This window comes from Leopardus geoffroyi, chromosome A3 (genome assembly GCF_018350155.1).
Source record: "Leopardus geoffroyi isolate Oge1 chromosome A3, O.geoffroyi_Oge1_pat1.0, whole genome shotgun sequence".
Lineage (NCBI taxonomy): Eukaryota > Metazoa > Chordata > Mammalia > Carnivora > Felidae > Leopardus > Leopardus geoffroyi.
In genome coordinates, this window is record NC_059336.1 from 39,007,734 (window position 1) to 39,034,900 (window position 27,167).

Here is a 27,167-nt window from a genome sequence, read left to right on the forward strand (position 1 = left end):
ATTTTTGAGAGAGAGAGACAGATATGAGCAAGGGAGAAGCAGAAAGAGAGACAGAGAGAGAGAGAGGGAAACACACACACACAGAATCTGAAACAGGCTCCAGGCTCTGAGCTGTCAGCACGGATGTGAGGCTTGAACTCGGAAACAGTGAGATCATGACCTGAGCCAAAGTAAGATGCTTAACAGACTGAGCCACCCAGGCACCCCCACAATGCCTTTTTTGATCTAGCCTCAGAAGTCACACTCTATCACACTGCCATATTCTTAAGCCTTAGAAGAAGAGTCCCAAGAGAGAGGAATTAAGCTCCACTGCTTGCAAACAGTTTATGGACAAAGCATATGTAACAAGGTCACACAAGAGGATTTTTAACATTCCTTCATACCTGAGATTAGCCAATTCTATTAATAAACCAGTAAACAGAGGATAAACCTGGAAAGTGCCCTGTATTTGAGTCATCCCACCCCCTGAAGTGGCCCACTGGGGCTTTTGTAACTGATGTATTTGTCAAGAGGAAAGGTTCAGTAATGGATTTCTGGAAACTCCACCAAATCACAATAGCGTTTGATTGAAACTGCTCTTGTGGTGTAATGGAAACACTATTTACGATTTTCAGAAAAGAGAGTGGGCACAGAAAAAGCTTAAGTTAGAGACTATTTTGCTTATACTATTCTTCAGATAAAAAATGAACAATATATAGCAATCAAGTTTTTTTTTAATTTGGGGAATTATTTTATTTGGATTGTAGAAAAGAAAGACTTCTGAGCTCTCCTGGTTACTAGATATTACTAAGTATTAGGAAGCATAAGTTTATAAAGTTATAGTCTCATGAGAGTTCTATAAGGCAATAAATGAGAAGTTATGGTCCAAAGATGAGGCAAATTAAATTGTGACCTGCTTTGGAGCAACTGATGGGGTATAGCATGGAAGAATTCACTTGACCTTGATATTTTAAATATTCTCCCTTTACAGGCAGAGGTTTATGACAGATACTTCTTATGGATCCAATCTTCCACTACTGGGATCTGCAGTGAATAATATTTATAAAATCTTGATACTGTCTATACTGGTTACTAATTGTCACTGTTCAGAACCTCCAATCAAAGCGTAGAAGACAAGTTAGATATAGGACAGAATATGGATGGTAATAACTATGACATTATTGCTAGAGATTGAGGTGAGAGTTGGAGTGGGGAAGGAGGAGAAAAGAAGAGCACAAGAACTTTCCTGAACTTACATAGTCAAAGGGGGGTGAGATATGGTTGATAGAAATTGTATAAAGTTGAGGAATCAAGAAATAAATCAAGAAACAATGTTACAGTTGCAATAAAATTAAAACTTATGATTTCAAGTTAGAGTAGAAATCTATCAAAAGCCAGGAGGAAAGGGAAGTGGAAAGTGGTATGAACTACATTCTTAATTTTTTTTTCCTAAAAAGAAGTCACACACTACTGACTAACCAAGAAATAGAAATATGAGCATATCCTATAGAGTGAAGGTGTTTCCCACAAGAATAACCAGAACCATGGGGCACCTGGGTGTCTCAGTCAGTTAAGTGTCTGACTTCAGCTCAGGTCATGATCTCAAGGTCTGTGGGTTTGAGCCCTGCATTGGGCTCTGTGCTGACAGCTCGGAGCCTGGAACCTGCTTTGGATTCTGTGTCTCCCTCTCTCTCCACCCTCCCCCACTCGCACTCTGTCTCTCTCTCTCTCAAAAATAAACATTAAAAAAAAAAAAAAAAAAAAAAGAATATCCAGAACCAGAGACTGGTGACTCTGGGACTGGGGTGGCCAAGGTGACTTTCACATCTCCTTTCCTATATTTCTATACTAGATTTGCTTTCTTATCTGTACTGAACATACATGACTCTTTTGAAGCAAACAAATGTAAAAATCCATGGATTTGGTATAATCTATAAGTTTATACTAACCTATGTTCACCAGACTTTAGGTAAACTTTATAAACATCAATCACTCTAGTTATTTTTAACAAATGGTAAGATTTCACTTATTTTAGAAATTCACACTTTGCATCTCATTCTTCTTGAGACAGAGAGTAGGAATCAGTTTATAAATTACTACATTGGTGATAAAAACTATTTAAAATGAGCTGGAATTCTATGACTTTTCTATATATATGCTTTTCTATACTCTACCACCAAAAAGGAAAGGACAACCTTACAATTTTCAGGATTAACTCTAAAGGGCAAGAATCTAGGCTCAGTAAAGAACTGATAGTCCATCCTAGGAATAGTCTATGAAACAGTGTTAATAACTAGTCCCTTGGTCCCCAGTACTAAGGGTTATTCTGAGTTTTGTTTTTTTTTTTAATGCTTATTATTTTTGAGAAAGAGAGAGACAGAGAGAGAGACAGAGTGCAAACGGGGAAGGGGCAGAGAGTGAGGGAGACATAGACTCTGAACCAGGCTCCAGGCTCTGGGCTGTCAATACACGGCCCAATGCAGGGCTCGAACCCTTGAACTATGAGATCATGACCTGAGCCAAAGTCGGATGCTTAACCAACTGAGCCGGGTTGTTCTGAGTTTTTATGGAAGGCCCATGTATGTATGTATGTATGTATATATATATATATATATATATATTCTTTTTTTTTTTTTTTAATTTACTTTGAAAGAGAGAGAGAGCATGAGCACAGGAGGGGCAGAGCGAGAGAGGGAGAGAAAGAATCCCAAGCAGGCTCCCCACTGTCAGTGCAGAGCCTGATGCAGGGCTCGAACTCATGAACTGTGAGATCATGACCTGAAATGAAACCAAGAGTTGGATGTTTAAGCAACTAAGCTACCCAGGTGCCCCTTCCTCTTACATATTTTAAAAGCAAACTCCCTTCTATCTAACTATGGAAGATTTATTCAAAAGATTCGCCAATGATTAAAGGTACCAAAGAAGCAATTGACTAATTTGACTTGTTTTAACAAAAGACAGCCATTTAAAAAAACATTTCCTGGGAGCAACCTGGGTACCAAATATAGTGCATGGAAAGAGAAAGGGAATACCGAAAACAAAACAAAACAAAACAAAACGATGAGGTTAGTAGTCAGAGACCAAAGTCCATTTTTTTTTTCTCTTTGAGTAATTAGGGGAGAAATTTTATGAAAGCTCTTTGGGCTCCCATAGAAAAAAATACTTTTCTTAAAGTCATATGAAATGCTTGATTTTCTAATTTACAGACTCAACTTGTACTATATCAATTCACAACAACCATACAATATAGATCAGGCAGCACCCACACTTTCCGTAAGAAAATTTATACAAAGGGTTTAACTACCACAGTTCCTGTGGATGATCTATAACACTTATATTAAAAAAATACTTAGGAAAGAACAGATAAATGCACAGTAGTATGTCTGTATAATGGAATACCATACAGTAACGAAAATGAACAAACTACTGCCACATGTAACATGAATAAATGTAACAGGCTTAATGCTGACTGAACACATCAGATACATATAGTACATATTCCATGATTCCATTTATATAATATATAAACCCAAGGAAAACTAATCATGGTTTTAAAATCGGCATAGTGGCTAACTCTGGAGAGGCAAAGAATGGAGGTGATTGCCAGGGAGATTTCGGGGTTGTGGTAAAGTTCTACTATATCTGTGTGCTGGTTGTATGGGTGGGTTCAGTTTATAATAATTCATCAAGTAGTTACAATTATAACTTGTGTACTTTTCGGAATGTATATATAGGCAATTAAAAAGTCAATTAAAAAAAAAACAACATATAAGACCCCCTCCTAACTTCTGTGGCACCTTTATGGAGTTTTAGAAAACGTCCCCTCTGTATGAATGAATGAAAAAGGCACCCCTGTGGGCAGAGGCAGTCCCACAGTTTTGTGCCTTGGCAAATGGAAGACTGGCTGCTTTTTCAACGTTTTTTATTTATTTTTGGGACAGAGAGAGACAGAGCATGAACGGGGGAGGGGCAGAGAGAGAGGGAGACACAGAATCGGAAACAGGCTCCAGGCTCCGAGCCATCAGCCCAGAGCCTGACGCGGGGCTCGAACTCACGGACCGCGAGATCGTGACCTGGCTGAAGTCGGACGCTTAACCGACTGCGCCACCCAGGCGCCCCAAAGACTGGCTGCTTTTTAACCCCACTACTACACTTGGCTAGACACAAAACCACACATCTGGATGGACATCTGCAAATCTGCAAAACACTCATTTGACCCTTCTTCACCACAATTTTACAAGGAGGGCAGGGCAGATGTCCTTATTTTACAGAAGAGGAAGTGGCACAGAACAGTAAGACCCATATACAAAGGCGTCATAGCCAATAAGCAATGGAGCCAGAACAGACTCCTAGGTCAGTAGTTCTTCACATGGTTCTGATTCCTTTTTGGGAGGGGAAGAGGAAGAAGCTTCTTCTATGTTTGTTACTGTGTATGTTGTTATGGGTCATCTCAAATGCTTTGTGGAATAAGGCAGGGAACAATGTTCTTAATATTGGGCTTTAGTGAAGGTCCTAGGTTCTAAGCCCATTTGAAATATGCTGTAAACATACACTGAAAAATGAATATTCATCTTTTACATGTTTACCTATGCTAAAAGATTAGTAGGATAGACATGTTTAGATACCAAGGGAGCATTCTGGCCGTCCCATAACTTGTTAAGGAAAAGATCTTTCTGTGTCTTGAAAAATTGAAAAAGAAAGACATGCCATAAGGTGTATGTCCAGCTTACCTAGAAGTGTCTGCTTATCTGGGGAGGAGTCAGACTCTGCAGAACATCTGCAAGTTCGGAGAACAATGACTCCTCCAAGCACGCCATCTTCGCTGGCCAGGAAAGGTGAACCTAGGCAGAAATGGCAAATGGTCATTTTTCAGTGAATTTTGCTTTTTTCATTTTCAATTTTCATTTGATTACAAGAACAAAAATGTGGTGTGAATGCCCATTTTCTGACAATCACCATTGTTCGAACCTTGTATAGGCTTGATGGCAAAGGCAGGCTTATGCCCAAACGGGGGCCATTTGGCAAAGACAATCCCAGATGTCGCCAAGAAGACTTGCGTGGGGGTGGAGTGTGCATTACAGTATTCAGAAGGGAATTGGAAACACTACCAGATTAAAGGACCAAAACACAAATACAGGAAAAAATGCTCAGCAAGTCTCTTTGATCAGCTTTTAGGGATCACTTACCAGGCTCTCCCTGCTGTCAGGGGCATGCCACCAAAAGCTTTGATTTACTACCTTAAATTCAATTTTAAACAATAAGCCACAAACTTTACTACAAACATTTAAAAATGATCCTGATGGTTTACACAAATAAGGGTGAAACTGTATTTCTATTATGAGAGTCTGGTGGTTAGAAACAACCGGGCCTCTTTGGGATCTCACACACTGAACCACTGTGAGCATTTCAAGAACACTACATTTTAAAACCCCTCATTTTTCCTCCCCAAGGACATCTTCTTCGAACATCTGGCATAGCAAGTAAGCACGTGGAAAACAAATGCAAAATTAACCCAAGAGCTATCAAAGAAAGTAGTAAAAAATAAAAATCAACCAAATTGGATTTGGGGGGAAGCTTCTGGTTAAACTTAGTAGATTAAACACATATATTTATCTCCACTCCTTCCAAAAGCATGACCCAATAAGGACAGAGAGTAAGGCAAACAAGAAAAAAACTCATGTTTTAGAAAATGAAAAGAAGATAGACATTACTTGCTCACCTAGTGGATCTGCAGAAGCTGAAACCTAAGCTTTAATGGGGAACATGGTTAAAACTGGGGGGGGGGGAGCACCTATAAGAAATCACCCAGTTTTGGGGCGCCTGGGTGGCGCAGTCGGTTAAGCGTCTGACTTCAGCCAGGTCACGATCTCGCGGTCCGTGAGTTCGAGCCCCGCGTCAGGCTCTGGGCTGATGGCTCAGAGCCTGGAGCCTGTTTCCGATTCTGTGTCTCCCTCTCTCTCTGCCCCTCCCCCGTTCATGCTCTGTCTCTCTCTGTCCCAAAAATAAATAAACGTTGAAAAAAAAAATTAAAAAAAAAAAAAAAGAAATCACCCGGTTTTGTCATAAAACTCACAAAGAATCAGAAATTAGAAACTTCAAGTTCCTCTGAAGACAGGGATGCAAGGTGGGGCTGAAATGAAAATGGTTGATTCAGAGTGTCCAAAAGGACCCTCTACACCAGGCATCAGTAAGCTATGACTTGTCTGGTCTGCAACTTGTTTTTGTACTGTCCACAAGCTAAGAATGTTTATTTTATGCCTTAAAGGATTATTTTTTTAAAAAGAATGAGAAGCAGAAGAATATGTGATAGAGACCATGATGTAGCCCCAAAAGTCTAAAATCTTTACTTTCTGGCCCTTAACAGAAATAGCTTGCCAACCCCTGATAGATCAGCCCCAGATTCCTGCCTAGACAAGAAGTTACTTCTTCCTAACGTAGGAGATGCCAGGATACTTACTCTCTAGAGAGGATAACCCAGAGGGACTTGAGTCGTGGGGTCATCAGACTCAGCACAAGGCAGGAGGGAGTGTCCACAATGAACACAGGATGTCGAAGTGGAAGTCTTTATGCTAAACAGTGAAATAACTAGCTCCTTTACCCACAGGCTCCCAGGATACAAGAAGTCAAACTGATACACTCCAAGCACGTGACTGGATAATTCCCTTCCAGCCACACAACCATCTCGAGGATAAAGAACTACTTGAGAGACCCTAAACAAAAACTGCCTTATGTTAAGGGCTTCCAGATGACGAATGTGGCTCATTCAGAAGGTTTTCAGTTCAGCTTCTTGGTATATAACTGCTCAATAGTATAGACAACCTAGGTTCACCAGTTGTTTCAGTGTGACCTCTAGAAAAGACAGAGACCAAAACAAAAAAGAAAACAGAGAAAACGTACGCCAATGCATTGAGCAAAAGAAAAGTAAAAGAGATGGAAAATGGGAGGAAAAAAAATCAGAACAGGCCAGAAGGTCCAATATCTGAATAATAGGAGTTTCAAAAAGAGAGAACAGAAGAACTAACACTTCAAAGAAGTAATTCAAAAACATTTCCAGGAATTGAAAGGTGAGTGTTTGAAAAGGCTCATCAACCTGCCAGCACAACTCATGAAAAAATAAATAAATAAAAGTGCCACAGATATATATCACTGTGACATATCAAAATATTGAAGAAATAAAGAAAAGTCCAAAAACTTCTATGTGAAAACACATGCGCACACACACACACACACACACACACACACACACACACACACACACAGAAAGCAAGGGGATCATAATGGCACCAGATTTCTCAACATAACAATGGAAACTACAAGGTTAGAAGGAAGGCACCATCTTCAACATGCTGAAGGAAAATTATTTCCAACCTAGAATTCTATCCTAGGCCAAAATGTCAATCAAGTATGAAAACAGAATAAAACTCTACAAAGTCTCAAAGAATTCACCTCCCACATACTTTCTCAGAAAGCTGTAGGATGAATGTGCCTTGGCAAAATGAAGTAATAAGGTACATAATGAGAAAGAAAACAAGATCTGGAAATAGGGGATCCAAAATAAGAGAATACAAAAAGATTTCTAGATGACACACAGCGACGCAGCAGGCTTAGAGAATCAACAGTCCAAACTGGAGCAGAAAGCCAGAGAAGGCTGGAAAGAGATTTCCAAGGGGAAAATAAATCAAACTTATAGAATACACGTTGAGTTTGAAATTATTGGGAGGAAATGTTTCAGATTTTGAGGGAAATTTGACAATCAACCAGTGATTAGTATCAAAAAGCAAACAAAAAGAAACCTAAAAAATAATGAGGCAAATATTAATGCAGAAAAAAATAAGAATTTGTATAAGAAAGGAAACAGAATCACAGTACACTATATAGTTCAGATGTCAATAGCTAGAGTCAAAAATATAAACTCACAATACTGATGAGCTAAAAAAAAAAAAAAAGGCGGGGGGACATAATACATTGAGAGGAGTGATGGAAGTAGTATGTGTAGGTTTGGGCTTGGAAATATAAGGGAATTAAATCTTTGCCTTCCCTCGTATGAATATGAAGATATCTTGATATCTAAATAGTATCTAAAATTGAAAACTGAAGGAATAGTAGTACAAGTGTGTTATTTTGAATTACAGATTTAAGTTCTAAAAGAAATAGCTACAAGAGTTAAAAGTAGTAGTAGCCCGAGGGGAGAGGAAACTGGGGGGCAGGGAATTGGAGTTGGAACAGGGAACCATTCATTTTCATTTTAAGTCTGGGGGTATTGTTTGCCTTTTTAAACCACTTATTTGTTTTGCCTTGCAAAGAAAAACAACACAAATTTAAACTGTGGAACTGGAGTAAATTTTTTAATCCTTAGCCTCTTAAAGAAGGGGGAAGGAGACAGGAAATTCACAGTCATTGAGAAACTACTCTGCATCAGGGCTTGGTTCCATGCTTTCATGTTCTATAGTTTAATTTTCAGAACCACTGAGAAGGTTCAGAGCAAATCTTCCCAAAATGTGTCATTTTGGCATGTAGGCTATTTTGAGCTGAAGGCAATTGAGACGCTCCTTTACCTAGAATCTAAATTGGGGGTCTTTCTCAGAATTAGAGTTATCACCAGGGATAAATTTTATCTGAGTAACCCATTTGTATGGCATAGCAAATATCTAACTACCAAACATTTGTTCTTCTTATTGCCCCCCTCCCCTTTGAAGCTGTTGGCCCCTATACCATTCCTTAGCTCAGCATGGCATAAATACCTCATTTTACCATTCTGTCTTTGAATCTCTCATGTATAAGGGGTTTCTCAATGTATAAAATTAAATTTAATTTTCTCCTGTAAATTGATTTCATGTCAATTTAATCTTAGACCAGCTGGAAGAAACTTTTGAAACATAGAGTAAAATTTTTCCTCCCCAACACCACTATGCCATGAGGTATTTTTATCATGTTATAGATGAAGAACCTAAGGTTCAGAGAGGTTCAATGACTTGTCACAGCCATGCCACAATTGAACAGTGAATGTGGCTTTCCCTCATGTCTCTGAGCCCATGGTCCTCGACTGCTTGGCAGCAATACCTCTTAGGGAATGGGAAACTCTGGATAAAGTCACATTCCAACTGCTGCTAAAAACTTCCACCCCATCAGCATCCATACTCTTGACACCTCTAGAACAGTTCTCTTCCCCACCAAATCCAGGAGCTTCTCCTAGGTTTCTAATAGCTCATCCAAGCTCAAAACTCTCTACCTTTTCCCTCTTCAATGACTCAAAACATGAAACCAAGTCAAATCCCAACAGTTCCCTATGATTCCACGTGTACTGAGCTCCGCCCCTTCATTCCCACTGACAAACCCTCAATGTACCCTCACTGTACTGAAAACACTGCAGTAGGCTCCCTACTCCAGTCATTCAAATCCCTAAATTAATTGATTCAATAAATATGTACTATATGCCAGGACTTTTCAAGGCACTGGGATGTAACAATGGAAAAAATGAAGTCCTTGCTTAAATTTAGTTGAACAGGTTAGGGGACAAGTAAACTTACAAGTCAATAAAGAAATCCATCCAATTAGTGATAGGCGCTGTGGAGAAAATGAATCCTGGTAAATGACAGAAGGTGTGACTCAAGCAGGGGCTATTTTACATCAAGGGTCAAGAAAGGCCTCTTTTGGTAAGGAGCTAATAACCATGTGAAGACCTGAGGAAAGAACATTCCAGGCAGATGAACAAGCAAATGCAGAGACCCTAAGGTGAGAAGGAACCTGGATGTTCAGGAAATACAAAGGGACTAGGGTGGTAAGAGCTGACTGAGGGAGAGGGAAGAGAGTGCAGAACATGAATTCAGAGGGAGGCAGGAAATCAGAGGGAGGCAAGGCCAGGTCACCTAGGGTTACAGAAGGCCTTGTGGGTACAGCAAGGAGTCTGAATTTTACTTCAAGTGTGATGAAAAGATGATGAAATCTTTAACCAGGACAATGATAGTTTTTTTTTGCACTTGCAAAAGGCTACTTTGTAGTATGGAATGGATTGGCAGGGCAAGCATGGAAGCAGCAAGTCACTAAAGAAGCTGCAATGGCAGCCCAACTGACAGATGACAGTGACTTAGGTGAGCCTGATGGCAACAGAGACTGTCAGTAGAAGCTGGCTCTGGGATATATACTGCAAGTAAAACCAGACGGGCTGTTCATAGACTAAATATGGGGACATGGAAAACAGAGACATCAAAGTTTAATAAGAAATAAGCAGCCTAGCTATGATTATATCATTAAACCATTCAAACACTTTCAATAGACCCCAAGTGCCCACAGAATAGTATACAAATGCCTTAGCTAGGCAAGCCTTCCTCTCTTCCCTGTATCCTACTTCCCCAAGACCTCCCCCTGTGAACTATTCTTCCTGGATCCCTATCTCCCCATGAACTGGAATTTATCCTTCCAGTGCGTTTCATATATAGACACAGTTCTCTGGGGTGAGGATATCTGATTCACCTTTAAAGCACCTTTGGTGACTAATGAAATTCTTCCACTTATTCACTGCCTTCTCCTATCCCCAACCTCCTCAACATACCTCCCCCCCCCCACACACACACACACCCACACACTCCTGCTTACACCACTGAAGTGTGACATTGAGGATGGCAAGACAGGATGTTAATGCAATGAAAGGAGAGTGGGCCCCCAGGGCGCCATGGAAGCTACATCAGGGCTCCTCACTCTCAGTATGCATTCATTCAATAATTTGATGAAACAATGATTAGAGTATATTTGAAGATTTCAAATTTTTCATGAAAAGTACTCAGATTTCACATTATCACTGTGATGTTAAAAAAAATGCTGACTTATGGGGCGCCTGGGTGGCGCAGTCGGTTAAGCGTCCGACTTCAGCCAGGTCACGATCTCGCGGTCCGTGAGTTCGAGCCCCGCGTCGGGCTCTGGGCTGATGGCTCAGAGCCTGGAGCCTGTTTCCGATTCTGTGTCTCCCTCTCTCTCTGCCCCTCCCCCGTTCATGCTCTGTCTCTCTCTGTCCCAAAAATAAATAAACGTTGGAAAAAAAAAAAATAAAATAAAATAAAAAAAAATGCTGACTCAGACAGAAGGCCTTGTTTTGAGTCTCAGGGTAGCAACTATGGTTCAGTTTCTTAAATTATAAACTATAGATATTAAAAGACACCTTTCTGGTTGTTGTAAGGATTGAATTATATATATAAGCTCTGTAACCTCTGAAGTGTTATTTAAACATCTGGTGATAGTAATACTGATGGTGGGAAGACACTTCAGCATTTTGCTGGTTCTCAAAAATTATCATGTTGAACAAGATCTATTACTGTAACTACTTGGCTAACCTTCCACAATAGACAGAAACAGTGTTCAACTGACATTCAGTGGTTGTGATAGGGTATCGATTTTCCTAAATGTTAAACAGTCTCTGAATATAAGGAAACACTATTCCTTATTCTTCCCAGTAAAAAAAAGAAACATTAACATGGAGTAACATGTTGGGCACTGTGCTTTTCATACCCAAATAGGGAAAAAATTAATGAACTAAGACAATCCAAAGCTCTATTAATACATGTGCAAGAAGCTGCATAAAATATCTAAAGAAAATTAATAATGAAATAATAAAAATTAAGCTTCATTCACCCTAACAAAATATCCCAAACAGATTCCTTAAAAATACCCAAGTCTAAAACTGTTATGCAATGAACTTATAATTACAGATAGTAAGAGAAATAGTTATTGTGATCAAATGTGTATAATCTGAATATTCATTTAAATCATAAATCCATACTGTAAACAAATGAGACACCTACATACTAAATTTGTGCCATGATCTTTAAGGATAAAGAATTTTAAAGGAAAATCACTATAAGTATCACAGAAGTCAATGTGAATATTAACCCACATTATTTGGATTGCTAGTATCAAATCTTAATCAGAATGATCTTCAGTACAAAGGAGAATTTGGTGGCTCATAAAATCCAATGGTAGGGATGTGACAGGTTTCAGTAACAGCTGGAAATAGCTCTCTATGGATAGCAATGCCCATTGATAGTTCCAGAACTGTATTCCTGACAACTTGCACCACCAGAAACTATTTCTCATTTTCAGTTTTTAATTTTTTTTTTAAAGTTTATTTATTTTTAGAGACAGCATATGTGTGCACAAGTTGGGGAGGGGAACAGAGAGAGGGGGAGAGAGAAAGAATCCTAAGCAGGCTCCACATTCTGCACTAAGCCCGATGCGGGGCTCAACCTCATGGACCATGAAATCATGACCTGAGCCAAAATCAAGAATCAAGATGCCTAACTGGCTGAGCCACCCAGGTGCGCTCTTTTTCAGTTTTAACATTCTCAGGGGCCATCAATTGGATTTAGGAAAATGAAATAACCTGATTGGCCTAGCTTTAGTCAGTGAAGCCTAGAACAATCAACTATGACCAAGAGGCCAGTGGAGTGGACTCATGGATGGACAGACAAATCCAAAAATGTCCAGAAAACTCAAATGGGCTACAGAACCAGGAAATCAGGATCCCAGATTTGGTATGCTCTACTTGAACTCAGACAACCCACTTTACCTTGCTTTCTTCGTTCATCGGAAATATTGGGAGACTAGAGTAACAATCTCTGATATCTTCTACCAGTTGTAATAGGCGGGAGTATTTTCAGTTTTAGAGATTCATGTCTACCCACAGCAGCAATCAGCCACTATCTGATGCCAACAAGACAAAATATTAAAGCTTCTTTTGCAAAACCTGATACAATGCTTCCTCTTCAACATGTGAGAACTTATCGAGAGAGTGATTCTATAGCCAGAAGGCAGTTGCTAGTGTTTCACCTTCCCATTACATTTAACAAAGAACGTCTGTCTTTCAAATACATTTCTACACATTGCTTTCTTATTTTTAACATCTATATGCCAAATCATTTGAACGCCATTTTCTCTTGGAGGAATTACACATCTATTGAGAAAAGGAAATATACAGAGAGACACAAAGATGGTTTGAAGGTCAGATGAGCAAGAAAACGGAGGGCAGAGGAATAATGAATGTACCCTACTGGAAACACATACCTGCAACTCCAAAAGAATTAGAGAGATTATTACAAATATTCTTTAAAAACAGAAGCAGGGTAACAGTTTATATTTCTTGGAAGAAGAATCTTTTTTTCCTAAAGATGCACTTGAGTTAGTTAACTTATCTTTTCTGGATGTGAAGAGTAAGCAGAATGACATGAAGACCACTTAACATAATGAGAGGAGCCAACAATCATGTTCAGAAGCATTAGCTCCATTAATGAAGTGCCACTATGTGCTGCCCTTGAAAAGAAGTCTGTGAGACCACCACCATCATCCCATTAGATGTATATTAACTGTATTCTATCATTTCCTGCTCCTACAAAAATCCTAATATAAGGAGTATTACTACATTCATCTGACATGAGAAAACGCAATCAAAAAAGAAAGAAGCTGATGCACAGAGAGGTAAATGACAGGCTTTCAGAAACATGAAGAGGAAGTGGGGATCAGGATACTAACCACTGACCCAGATCCTCTCACTACAAACACTGAGGACTATACCTATTCTCAAGAACCCATCTCTACCACAGCTCATGGGTGTCCTCATTATGTGTGGTTTTCTGGTGATAAACATACTTTTCAAGACTCCAATTTAACTGTAAAGAGAAGAGTTAAGTGTGGTCATTGGCCCTTTTGAAATCCCTTATCTACCATAATTTGAAAGATAGAAAAAGTTAACTTGTGTGTCAGAACAGAAAATTCCAAACTATAATCAGAACCTAAACATATCAGAGAGACAGTCTGTGGATAAATTTACTGATTCTGCCACAAAGATTACAAGTAAGAAACCAAACTGAGTCCATTAAAGCTTCTGCTTTTTGGTTTAACCAATCCACAGAATATATTCACCTAACACTGCTACAAAAATGACAAGAGATATATATATATATATATATATATATATATATATATATATATATACACACACACACACACATAACGTTTGACACAAAGTCTCTGTTCTGAAGAGAACAATTCAGCTGACTTGTTTAAAAAATCATACTTATAGTAATAAAATTAATAAGTCATGGGAATGTAATGTACAACATGGTGACTAAAGCTAATAATATTGTACTGTATATTTGAAAGTTGCTAAGAGTAGGTCTTAAAAGAAAAAAAAATTGTAACTATGTATGGTGACATATGTTAACTAAACTTAATGTACTCATCGCTTTGCAGTATATATAATTGTTACATTGTACACTCAAAATTAATAGGTTTATTCAATATAATATCAATATAATATCAATTATACTTCATAAAAAATCATAAAACAATTTAAGAAGGATCAGTAGGTATTTTCTTTTCCTGAAATTCCAGCCCAGTATTCTACCTGCTAGTGGAGGTATCCAGGATTCCACCAATTCACCCTTATGCAACAATGAATGGATGAGAAACATGAATCCTTGACAGAGAAAACAATTGAGTGGCCTACAGACAACTGAAGAGTCACTGGAGGGGAAACCAAATGGGCCGTTTTTCCAGCCCTGGTCCTGGCATATTCCATATTAATTTTAACAAGTAAGAAGAAGATTCTCTCCCTCTCAACTCTACCAGGTCACCCCAAGCTGCTGGCTGTGCAGAGAACACATTTCCCCCACAGTTACAGTTGCCAGAACTTCCATCTCCAGGAATGTCACAAGGCAGAAGAGGCCAAAATTGTGATAATGGCAGAAGATAAGGGGTCCTGACCGAGCAAGCTGTCTTCAGTGGGGATAGGGTATGGTGGTGTGGATTCACACTTACTTATTAATACTAGACTAGAAGCCATGAATTTGAGAGATATAACATTCATTCAACAAATGCTTCATATTTCATAAACATTCACTTTAAAACATTTAAGAATCAACTCTGTCAAGCACTGCTTGGGCCCTTGAGTATGCAGTGATTAAGGCAAAATGTGTCCACAAGTGCTATGGTCTGAATGTTTGTATCCCTTTCAAATTCATATGTTGAAAATGCCCAGTGTGATGGTGCTAGAAGATAAGGCCTTTGGGAAGTGATTAGTGCCCTTATAAAAGAGGCCCAAGAAAGCTCCCTTACCATATCTGTCATGTTAGGTTATAGCGAGAAGTCTGCAGTCCATAAGAAGGCCCTCACTTGACCATACTAGCACTCTGAGCTTGGACTTCCAGCCTCCAGAACTGTGAGAAATCAGTGTCTGTTGTTTATAAGCTACCCAATCTAGCTTATAAAATCTACCCATGTTGTTCTAACAGCCCAAATGGACATACCGAGGCACGTATGATATGACAGACAATACATAAGTATAATCAATGCTAGAAAGGGAAATCAAGCAACATAAGGGAGATACAGTGCTAAGGTGGGTTAAAAGGGAGAGAGCATTTTAATCAGCATGGTCAGGGACAATTGTTCTGACGGTGACATTTGAGGAGAAAAATCCAACAAAGAATAGCAATCCAGGTATTGGGGCCCTGAAGCAACAACGTTTCCAGCACAGTAAATAAATACATTCCCATATATAATCATGCCTAACAACCAGGAATGGTATTTCTCATTTTAAATCAAGATAAGCAAGGGCCAGTATTCAGCTGATTATTAATGCTGGTATCCCTACTGGTTGTTAACTCTCTTGACTATTCCGACTAAAGGCATAGTTTTAATTCATTACTATACTCCTAAAAACATACTAAGAATCCCACACATGCAGAACATGTAATAGAACAACATAATATACAATGGAAGTATCTGTCTTACTGCAGTCCCATTCCACAGAGATGAGTGCCATCAAGAGCTCCATGTACATCCTTTCTGAAATTATCCATACTTAACACACATCCATTTTCAAGTTTTCACTCAGTGGGTTATGGTATGTAAACTGCTCTGTATCTGGCATTCTATTTATTTTTATTAATTTAGTTTTTATTTTTTTATTTGAGAGAAAGAGAGAGAGAGAGAGTACAAGAGAGACAGGGAGTAGAAAGCAAGAGAGAGAGAGAGAATCTCAAGCAGGTTCCATGCTCATCATGGAGCCCGATGGGGGGCTCAATATCATGACCCTGGGATCATGATCTGAGCTGAAATCAAGAGTGGAATGCTCAACCTACTGAGCCACCCAAGGGCCCCTGTATCTGGTCTTTTAAATTCAATAATATGACTTAGAGATCCTTCCATATCAGCTCACGCAAACTTAGCCTATTCTTTTTAACAACAAATACACTCTTGGACATATATACCATCACTTCTTTAACTAGTTCCCTGGGGATAGGCATTTAGGTTGTTTCTGGCTTCATTTTTTTTTTCCTATTACAAGTAATGCTACAGTGAACATGTGTATACATTTACCATTCATACATGTATAAATATATATATAGGATACATTTGTAAATGTAGAGTTGATGAATCAATCAGCATACTCATTAAATTATTTGCTACAGATCCCAAACTGCCTTTTAAAAAGACTTACACCCATAAGAAACAGTGTTTGACAGTGTCCTTTTCCCCACAAACTTACCAAAACTGGATATTGCCAAACTCATTATTATTAATCTGATACATGAAAAATGGTATCTCATTGGTATCTTGATTTATATTTATTTAATTATGAATAAAGTTAAATATCTGTAGGCTTACAAGCCATCTGTATTTATCTGTTCCTTCATATTTCTGTTATATGCAACTTTTTGCCTACCCATTATCCATTCTCCCTTTCTTCCTTACAGACAAACCTCTAGTTTTGTTTGGGGCAGAAATGTGTCCAGCTTCCCAAACTGCTTTGCAGCTAGCAGGTGAAATGGCAGAGTTTCTAGCAGATGCATCTTTGTTTTTAAAATTTTTTTCAATGTTTATTTATTTTTGAGAGAGAGAGAGAGAGAGAGAGAGAGACAGCACAAGCAGGGGAGGGGCAGAGAGAGAGGGAGACACAGAATCTGAAACGGGCTCCAGGTTCTGAGCCGTCAGTACAGAGCCTGACTCAGGGCTTGAACTCGTGAACTGCGAGATCGTGACCTAGCAGATGCATCTTATTAGCTGCTTCCGTTTGTCTCTGATGTCGTACCTAGAGGTGGAACAGTTATCTTGTGGCCAAGAAGAATGAGCCACCCATGAGAGATTACCAAACAGAGAGTCTAGGCCTCTGGTGTACCATGAAGCCACTGTGCCAGTTTTGGACTGCTTTCAGACTTCTAGTATGAGCCCTCATTGTGTTAAGACCTGCAGTTGGCCTTCCATCATGTCAGTCAAACATAATCCCAAACCAAAAATTTCCTTTATCCATTTCTCTATTGTACAGGTTTTTCTTTTTTTATTATTACTAATTTCCTAAACTCTTTACATGTTAAGGCAATAAGTACTTAGTCATGTGTATTGTAAATATTTTCCCTCAGTTTGTCACATATCTTTTGATTTTGTCTATGACTTTTTTTGTAATAGATAAATTTTTAATACTTATGTGGTCAAATTTATCAACCATTGCCTTTTACAACTTCTGTGTTGAGTGTTTTCTGTAGTCCAAAATTATGAAAATAAGAAGTCCATGTTTTCTATTAGTACTCTTATAATTCAGTTTTTACATTTAAAATTTCAGTCCCTCTGGAATTAATTTTGGTGTAAGGACTGCAGTGGAGATCCTGCTTTATTATTTTTTTCCTAAACCATCACCAAATTGCCCAACGTAAATTTGATGGAAAATTCATCCCATACCCAATGATTTGAAATGCATTTTTAATCACACATTATATTCCCATATATACTTGCATCTATATCTAGATTATCCTGTTCCTTTGATGAAACTATTCCCACACAGATACCAAATGGCTTTAATTATTACAGCTTTATAGTATATTCTACCTGACTGGGCCAGGTTCCTCTGATTAGTCATTATTTTCAAAATATTCTTTGTTACTTTCATGTGATTTCTCCATATCATCTTAATAATAAGCTTGCTTACAGGAACCTGGGTAGCTCATTTGGTTAAGCATCCAACTCTTGGTGTAGGCTCAGGTCATGATATCACATTTCATGAGTTAGAGCCCTGCATAGGGCTCTGCACCAATAGTGCAGAGCCTGCTTGGGATTCTCTCTCTCTCCCCCTCTCTCTCTGTCCCTCCCCTGCTCATGCACTTGCTCTCTCTCAAAACAAATAAACATCTAAAAAATTACAAAAAGTTTATATTGCTTATACTTTTACCTCTCTCACTGGAATTTTCATTGAATATAATTTAATAAAATTGTGATTTTGCTTAAGATTTATGCTGCCCTGGTAAATTTTTCCAAGGAAAGCCAGAAGTGGAGTTAGTTATATGTTTGACACCTCCAAATGGTGGAGCCATGTGGATTTTTAGACAAGGAAATGTGACATGGCACCCCTAAAATAAAATTTGCAAGCATGCTTCCACCTAGTTTATTTTTTATTTAAAAAACTTTTTAAAATATTTATTTATTTTTGAGAGAGAGAGAGAGAGAGAAGCAGAGCACGAGCAGGGTAGAGGCAGAGAGAGAGGGAGACACAGAATCTGAAACAGGCTCCAGGCTGAGCTGTCAGCACAAAGCCTGATGTGGGGCTCGAACTCATGAGCTGTGAGATCATGACCTGAGCCGAAGTCAGACACTTAACCGACTGAGCCACCCAGGTGCCCCTACCTCTTCCTAGTTTAAAAGGATCAAATAAACATCTTTATAGAATATCTGCTGAGATGTTAGTATGAGAAAAAAACAATTTTTTTTCTTCATGATCAGTTCTTTCTCTTCTGATCCATCTTACCTGATTAACTACAGGCTATAGTCACCATCGGTAATATTTCCAAATCAAGAAAATCATTCTCAGCAACCCTCAGCCTACTCACACAAACAGGACAAAACCAAAACTAAACACCTCAGTTCTAAGACAGGCAAAACAGCAAGTTGTCTGTGAGTGAAGTGAAAACACTAAATTGGCAAATATTTAAGTCAACTAATCAATCCTAAGTATATAAAAGTATCTGGGGAGTGCCTGGGTGGCTCAGTCAGTTAAGTATCTGACTTCGGCTCAGGTCATAATCTCACGGTTTGTGGGTTTAAGCCCGGTGTCGGGCTCTGTGCTGACAGCTCAGAGCCTGGAACCTGCTTCAGATTCTGTGTCTCCCTCTCTCTCTGCTCTTCCCTCTCCTGTACTCTAGCTCTCTTTCTTCCAAAAACAAATTTAGAAAAAAGAAAACATTAGAAAAATTTTAAAGTGTTTGAAATATAAAAAAATTTCTGGGTAGATAAAGTTATTGCTCATTGAATCCTAGATTCCATTCCTGTTAGAATGGAAGAACTATCTTATGGTATTTACAATATTATCCAAGGGACCAATGTTCATGAGCAACATCATTTGCTTCAGGAGGACTATGCTGGTATTTTTTTTTTTTTTTATCTCAACTTAGTAAACAAAATCAATGTGATCAAATAATGCAGATAAACATCTGGGATTTTACCAGACTGTCTCTATAATAGGAAAAGGTAGGATAAAAATAGGCAAAGAGGGAAAAGTTAGGACCTAAGGTCCCTGGTGGGGAAAAAACACATGTTTTAAAACAATGCTGGGAACATCTGACCTGGAGCAAACTCCCTCAGACAGAAGGTTCCTCTTAAAAATGTAACAGACCTACTCCCCCTCAAGTTTCCCTCAGGTTTCCCTCAGAAATTTGACAAACAAAAGACCTGACTAAAGATAAGTAGACCATAAAATGTATGACCCACATGGAATGGTTTGGTCATAGACCACCCGTCATAGGATGGAAACGAGCCAATCGTAAAGGAATGGCTAGAGTTACCTAGCCAGTAAGGGTAGAACCCGAGAAGGAACAATGGGGAAGGAAAGAGGCTGACCGAAATCCTACAAAAGTCCCTTGCCTACAGTTCACTTTCGAATGCCCCCTCTCTGTAAAGAAAGCTTCCATACTGTTCTTATTGTCTGATCTTCTACTCTAATAAACTTTTGCCTGCTGCTCCCTTTATTCTGTGTCCATCTCTTCATTCTTCGGAGTGGTGAGACAAGGAACCCTGGCTATTGAGGTAAGGAATCCTTCAACATCTCCACCAATTACTGCACAAAGATACACAAAGGACATCAGACATTTAAGAGCATTATATACCCATCTGTCATTGTTCATTATTTTTTTTATGTGTTTACTTACTAATTTTTGAGTGGAGGAGAGACAGAGAGAGGGAGACAGTGAATCCCAAGCAGGCTCCACTGTGTCAGTGCAGAACCCACTTGCCCCCTCACCCCAAAGCAGGGCTTTAGCTCACGAACCATAAGATCATAACCTGAGCTGAAATCAAGAGTTGGTCACATAACCAACTAAGCCACCCAGGTGCCCCTCTTTCTTATAAATTCTAAAAGGTTTGTTCATTTTGTGTTGACAAAAGGGAGAGCAGTAAGTCCAAAGAAGGCACAGCAGCTCCCAGCTGCTTCCCACACACCTTGCCTTTTGCATCTCATCCGTCTAGCTTTTCTCAGTTACATCGTTTTTTTAACAAACCAGTAGCCTAGTAAGTAAACTGTTTCCCTGAGTTCTGTGAATCACTCTAGCAAACTAATTAAACCCAAGGAGAGTATCATGAGAACGTGCAATTTATATCCATAGCACAGATGACAACCTGGGCTTATGAGTGGCATCTGGAGTTGGGAGTGGGGGTAATGCAATCCTGTGGGATTCTGAGCCCTTAAGCTTTGGTATCTGATGCTACCTCCAAGTAGGTAGTCTCAGAAGTGAGTTCAGTTGTAGGACACCCAACTGAGTGATATCAGAGAATCCGAAAATTGCTTAGTGTGGGACTCCACCCTCCACCACCACTACTACACACACACACACACACACACACACACACACACACACACACACACACACTTGGTGACCACAAGTGTTAAAGTGAAGTACTGACAGAGAAGATACAGGAGTGTTTTTTCCTTAGCAAATGGTGATTGGTGATTTTGAGATTGCTATAAGTTTCTGGATGCTTCAGTATTTTTTACATTTATTATTGTATTGAGAGGGCATTTACTTAGAAAATTATAAATGCAATTTTCTATCAGTGCTTGAGCTTACAACTCTAGTTCTAGAAACATTACACTGTTTACACTGTGAACTTTAAATGAATCTGTCCTGGATCCATGTATAGTGAATTAATATATTCTGAACCCATAACAGTGAGACACCCATTAATGCAGGAGGACATTTGCACAGAGAACTAGACTGCAATTAGACAATGTATCCTTGCAGTAATATGTGGGATTTTGTATCTCACTTGAATGTAAATCTCCACATATTCTATATTTAGTGAAGCCATTGGAATCTTGTGGCAAGAGAGAAGAATGAGATTAAACTATAAGATATAGCAATCAGTAATCAAGAAAGTCAGGAAGGTAGTACCACTTCCAAGATCTTCTGCTTCACAAGGTGATGACAGTGGTCATGTTAACCAACGACTTAATATCCTAACAGAGCTCCAACAATATTTTTAGTTGTTTCAAAAAGTCAAGCAAGAACAAGGCTAGACCCTAGAACTCCCACAATGAGCGTTGAGAGGCATTCTGTTCCTTGAACTGTCACACACATAAATTGGGTTAAGGAAAATACAAAAGCTATTCTTGAAAGGGGAGGGGACAACAAAAAGGTAACCCATAACCTGGAAGATAGTGTGAATATTATTGTTACTTTTTCTTCATTTCTTCTATGACTATTGAGTACCTATTAATTATGTATTCAACCCAATTCTTAGTGCTGGATTACATTGGTAAACAAGGCACACTTGGTCCTAGCACACAGGAAGGTTATATTCTGATGGGAGAGATGACCAAACAAGCAAATACACACACACATTATTTATAATTGTCACAGTTCCACAGAGGAAACAAACAGGGGGGCTAAGAAGGAGACTAATGGTGGTAGACAGGCCTCTCTGAGCAGGTGGCATTTTCATTTTGACTAAAAGATGAGGAGAAAGGAACCTGATAAAGACTGGAAAGGGGAACATTCCTGACAGGAAATAGCACATGCCAAGGTCCTGAGGTATGAAACAACCTGGGAAATTGTAAAAACAAAAAGAAGACCAGAGAAGCCAGCATTATAAGCAAGGGAGGAGAGTGACCAGGGATGAGACTGAGGGAACAGGCAGGAATTGCATTAGAGATCCATGAGGTAACGTGTGCATTATAACAGAGGACCTCATTATAATGGAGGACCATCAAAACAATAGACAAGGGGCGCCTGGGTGGCTCAGTTGGTTGAGTGTCCGACTTCAGCTCAGGTCATGATCTCACAGCTCGTGAGTTCGAGCCCCGTGTCGGGCTCTGTGCTGACAGCTCAGAGCCTGGAGCCTGCTTCGGATTCTGTGTCTCCCTCTCTCTCTGCCCCTAACCCACTCGCATTCTGTCTCTGTCTCTCTCAAAAATAAATAAACATTAAAAAAAAAACAACAACAACAATAGACGAGAAACTGGAACAGGCTGCTATGTGGAGAACAGATTAGGTTGAGGGTAGTTGTCATGGGAAGAGGCAGGAAGATTGCTGAGGATACTTCTATGGTAGTCCAGATAAGAGTTATTTAGTGAGTGTGCAGGGACATCCCCATGTCCCCATGGATAGCTTCCCTTGCCCAGGCCCAGTGAGGTGGCAAAAGGACCATACCCCTGGCCACTATACTGTGGAAGATGCTGCTTAGAGTAAAAGTGCGACAAGGAGAAATTGCACTGGGGAATGATGGTAGGTGTTCTGCTAAGGACAGCATTTGGGTCACTGCTCTCCATCCTGAAGCCCGTGTGCCACACTGGAATATTTGGAAGCAGTCATGCACCTAGATTTGTCATTTCAATCAGGTAATTTAAATGTCCCCTTATCATTACGTAAGATCAACTGCAGTGCTCTGAGGACAGTTGTCAGAGAATCCCAAGCACAGTCAGGTCTACCATTTCCTCTGAAATTCTTTCCCTGGTCTACTGCTCCAACTTCCTTCCCTTTGTGGGTCCATCATGGCCTTGTTCATCTCTGGAATTCCCTTCCTGCCCTAATTCAGCTGAGCTCTAATTTGCTAACCATAGGGTGCTGAGCTGGGTCTATTTTTCAGCTTGTCATTCTTTACTAAATAAAGCCCTAAACTTTTTTTTTTTTCATCTTTGTTGTGGAATTTCAGCTTGCCCTATTTAACTGTGGATTTTTACAGTCTACACATGCCTAGAAGTCTTGGGCTGTGGATAACCTTTCACTATGTCTACTAAATAAAATGAAAAAAGAAACTGCAGAAGTAAACCATAAATGTCTTAAAGATTGGCCAACAGGCAAAAGTGAGAGCCATGAATTTTTAAATTTTTAAAAACATTTTGGAGAGTGAGATCCTATTATTACAGAACAGCTAGAAAGAAAGCAAAGGTAACCAAAAAACTTTAACTCCTTTCCTTCAGTTGTATTTTCGTAGAAGTGTCTCTGCTAGAAGTCATATGTTATCAATGGCACTTAAAGGCCAAACTGATTTATCAGTCATCTTTAACTTCTAGAAGAATGGGCAGTAAGTAGACTGCCAAACTCAAGGAACTCTAAGGAAAAATAAAATAATAAAGTAAGATAAAGTTAAATTTAAAAGCTTGTAATGAGAAAAGGGCCAAAAATCAAAGTAGGCACATAGCAGGAAAAAGCAAGCAATGTAACCTACTGATTCTTTTTGTCCATAACATATTGAAAAGGAGAAAAAATGAAAATTGGGTTCTGTAAGTTATATACATTATTAAAAACCTGATAATTCAGGTAAATAAAATTGGAAAACAGTATGGTATATATATAATAAGGTGGCTTTAGGAAATTATCAATCAATAAATAATTCTATGTTTAACAACAACTTTTATAGAACTTTTGTAAGAAAAAAATAATAAAAACACAAAACCATCCATTTGAAGGATTTAAATTAATCTAAAATTAAATTAAAATTTTTTTACATATATTACCTATAATATAAATCAATGTATAAAACTATCACAACTTCATAAATAGCTATTAATAATCTGAAATAAAGCTGAAATGTTGCTTTTAAGAATCTTAGGAACTCTATCTACATACAGATGAGCAAATTAATCCAGATACACAGATATATGCAACTCACAATTTCATGAAGAGAGTTCCTATGTTAATAAGTTGAGACGAACACTGAAATGTCACTCTAAGAATTCGGGGAATTCCGTATAAGCAAGGTCTATTTTGGACCTGTCTCCCAGAAGGGGATAATTAACCAAAGAGCAGAAAGATCCTTCACCCACAAAACTGTCCAACAACACACAAATCAAGTGAAGCACCACTGTGAGACTCATAAAAAATTCTAAATTTGAAGAGGGGATAGAGGGATATTTTCATTTGTGCATTTTCAATTATGCATTCCCACCAAGACAAACAACTAAATATAGCCTGGTCAGTTGTGCTGCACAAAACCTTAATCTAGTGTGCAACCAAAAGGTTACAATGTTAGAAACTGTGGTGAATCCAAAGTTTCAAAACAACACATTTTAGGGCCACTTTTAACAAGAGCAAGATCTATGCAGACGATTGAATGAACAATGCTTCGATGGAGAAGGCCCTGAAGGAAAAAGGGTAATGCCAGCAATTCAAATTTTTCATTTTCATACTTAAGTTTATGCATTAATTTTTGGGCTAAAGAAAAGAAGAATCACTCACTTCCTGTACCCATCTGGCTGGACTCCATCTCAGGGCTCCTGAGCCCTGTGGCTGTTTCATGTTCATGCCAGTTAATGGCCCAGCTCAGCAAAAAAACCAAGCAGATTTCAAAACATTCAGGTATACTTGCCAACATACAATGTCAGTACTTGTGGATTCAGAAAACTGTACATTTTTTTCATTTTAATTGTGACAAATGGTTGGCATTGCTACACTTATTAGGGGTATACAAGGTTTGAAATTTATACTAATGTAAAGAGTTTCATGGAATAAAAATATTCATGTCATGCCTGGAGTGGGGTAGTATCTTTCCTCTTCCTCAGGGCTGCCCACAGACTCTTACTAAGATTTGAGTTTCCTATCCTCAGATTTGTCCATGTGGCAGTTCATCCACTGGTCCCCAGAAGTCACTCCCCGTCACTCCTCAAAGATTTATGGTCCTGGGGCACCTGGGTGGCTCAGTCGGTTAAGCGTCCGGCTTCTGCTCAGGTCATGATCTTGTGGTTTGTGAGTTCAAGCCCTACGTCAGGCTCTGTGCTCACAGCTTGGAGCCTACTTCTGATTCTGTCTCCCTATTTCTCTGCCCCTCCCCTGCTCCAGAGTATGAGCTCTGTCTGTCTGTCTGTCTCTCAAAGATAAGTAAACATTAAAAGAAAAAAAAAAAAGATTTAAGGTCCTAGATCATTATTTTTCTGACATCCATACTGCTGTAAGTTCTCATGATTTCAAGGTATGGAGATTATGCTTCCAACTCCCTGATCTCTCAATTCCTTGACCTATCCTCTCCCAAGAATCTTATCCTTTATTCCATGTCAATCACTCATTCTCCTTATTATATACCCGAGTGTGACCACCAACAACTTCCACCTCTTTCATAGACTTTACTTGCAAGCATCTCACTACCTACTACCCCTAACTTTCCATCGTACGCCCTCTAGTACCCAGACTCCAACAATCCTTCAGGCTGTCCCCCACCCACTTCATATCCTCACTTTGGTCCTTAAGTGGGCTAAATTCTATGTCCCATCATTATAATTAATTCCCTGCAGAAACCGTCAACTATTTTGCCCTGCTACTGACCATCATACTCACCTGGCAAAATTCCAACCATCGTTAAATCCCACTCCATGTCTCCAGCCATAAACTGAATTTGACCAGAGAATGGCACTACTGTGCTAACCACTCATGATCACTAACTTCAATTTGGTCCCTTAATGCTGCTCAGAAATCATACATTTCCCAAGGACTGACCTATACTTTCTCACTTACCCTCAAATTTCCAATATCTCCTCCAGTTCTAACTCTGCAGCTGACCTTGATTCCCAATTCCCTGAAAAAAACAGAAACAAGGAAAGAAAACCTTCATACATCCCCACCATATCTTCTTGATTTGTGTGTTATCACAGATGAACTGCTCATGTTCCTGCCTGTTCACTAGGTACATCCCTTCTCTCACTCAAGGATCTCATGACAGTGATTCCAGGGTCCTTCACCATCTTCTTTATCGAGATTCATTCCTCTGAGAATCTCATATATATAGTCCATCACCTTAAAATATCTGCACACTCTTGATTCTCAAATGTATTTTAGCCCAGGCCTTCTCCCTGAACTAGAGACTTGAATAAACACTTGCCCGATTAACATTTCCACTTGCGTATTTGATAAGAACTGCCTGGAACTATTGAACTTGCCTCCAACACTTACCCTTCCTGGAAGCTTCCCCACATCAGTAAACAGAAACTTCATTCTTTCAGTTGCCCAGGCCAAAAGCCAAGTCATCTTGGACTCTCTTTGTCTTACTCTATACCACTTTATTAGCAAAACATGTTAGCTCTACGTTCAAAAACTAGCCAGAATCCAACCACTTCTTTCCCTTCTACCACCATCACTCTAGTCCAAGCCACTACTATTTCTTGCCTGATATAGCATGAGAGCATCTGACTGGTCTCCCACTTTCCAGTCTGAGCCCTCCATGTATGTCTATTGTTGGTAATGCAGCCAGAATGACCATGTTGAAATGCAAGTCAGGCCATGTTATTCCTCTCCTCATATATCTCCATGAGTAAGTTTCTACATAGAGGTCCTAACCACCCCTTTGAGCTCATCCCTAATCATCTTCCCCCTTGTTCTCTCTGCTCCAGCTACACTGGCCTTCCTCCGAATCCTCAGTCCCTCCAGACACATTGCTACGTCTTTAGCACATGTTGTTCTGGCATATTCTTCCCTTCATGGGCCACATGGCTCCATCCCTCATCTCTGGATTTTTGTTTAAATGTAACCTTCTAAGGGAGGTCTTCCCTGACCATGCTCAAAAACTGCAAGCTCCCCTACAGTTACTACCTACCTTTCCTATATCATTTTTCTCTGTAGCTCTTATAACCATATGACAAATGAGAAGCTTTACCTATTTATTTTACTGTCTGCCTGACTTGATAAAATAGAAGCTCCATGAGGAGGACATGGACTTTGTTTCATTCACTACTATAACCC

The 27,167-nt window shown here is 39.2% G+C and overlaps 1 protein-coding gene across 10 annotated transcripts in view; it reads right to left on the bottom strand.

The window, feature by feature from the left end:
• Positions 1–27,167, bottom strand: part of TASP1 (taspase 1) — a 297,506-nt gene that overhangs the window by 84,535 nt on the left and 185,804 nt on the right. For 7 of the 10 annotated variants that reach the window (XR_006703341.1, XR_006703342.1, XM_045445328.1 and 4 more), the window contains one exon: positions 4,710–4,820. Coding sequence is in view for 8 of the 10 variants with exons in the window: in XM_045445328.1 (XP_045301284.1) it covers positions 4,710–4,820 (111 nt within the window). In the remaining 2 variants the exon portion in view is untranslated. Of the gene's footprint in view, positions 1–2,717; positions 2,758–4,709; positions 4,821–25,933; positions 26,008–27,167 lie in introns of those variants that run through there. The other 3 variants (XM_045445333.1, XM_045445336.1, XM_045445335.1) reach the window with 3 other exon arrangements.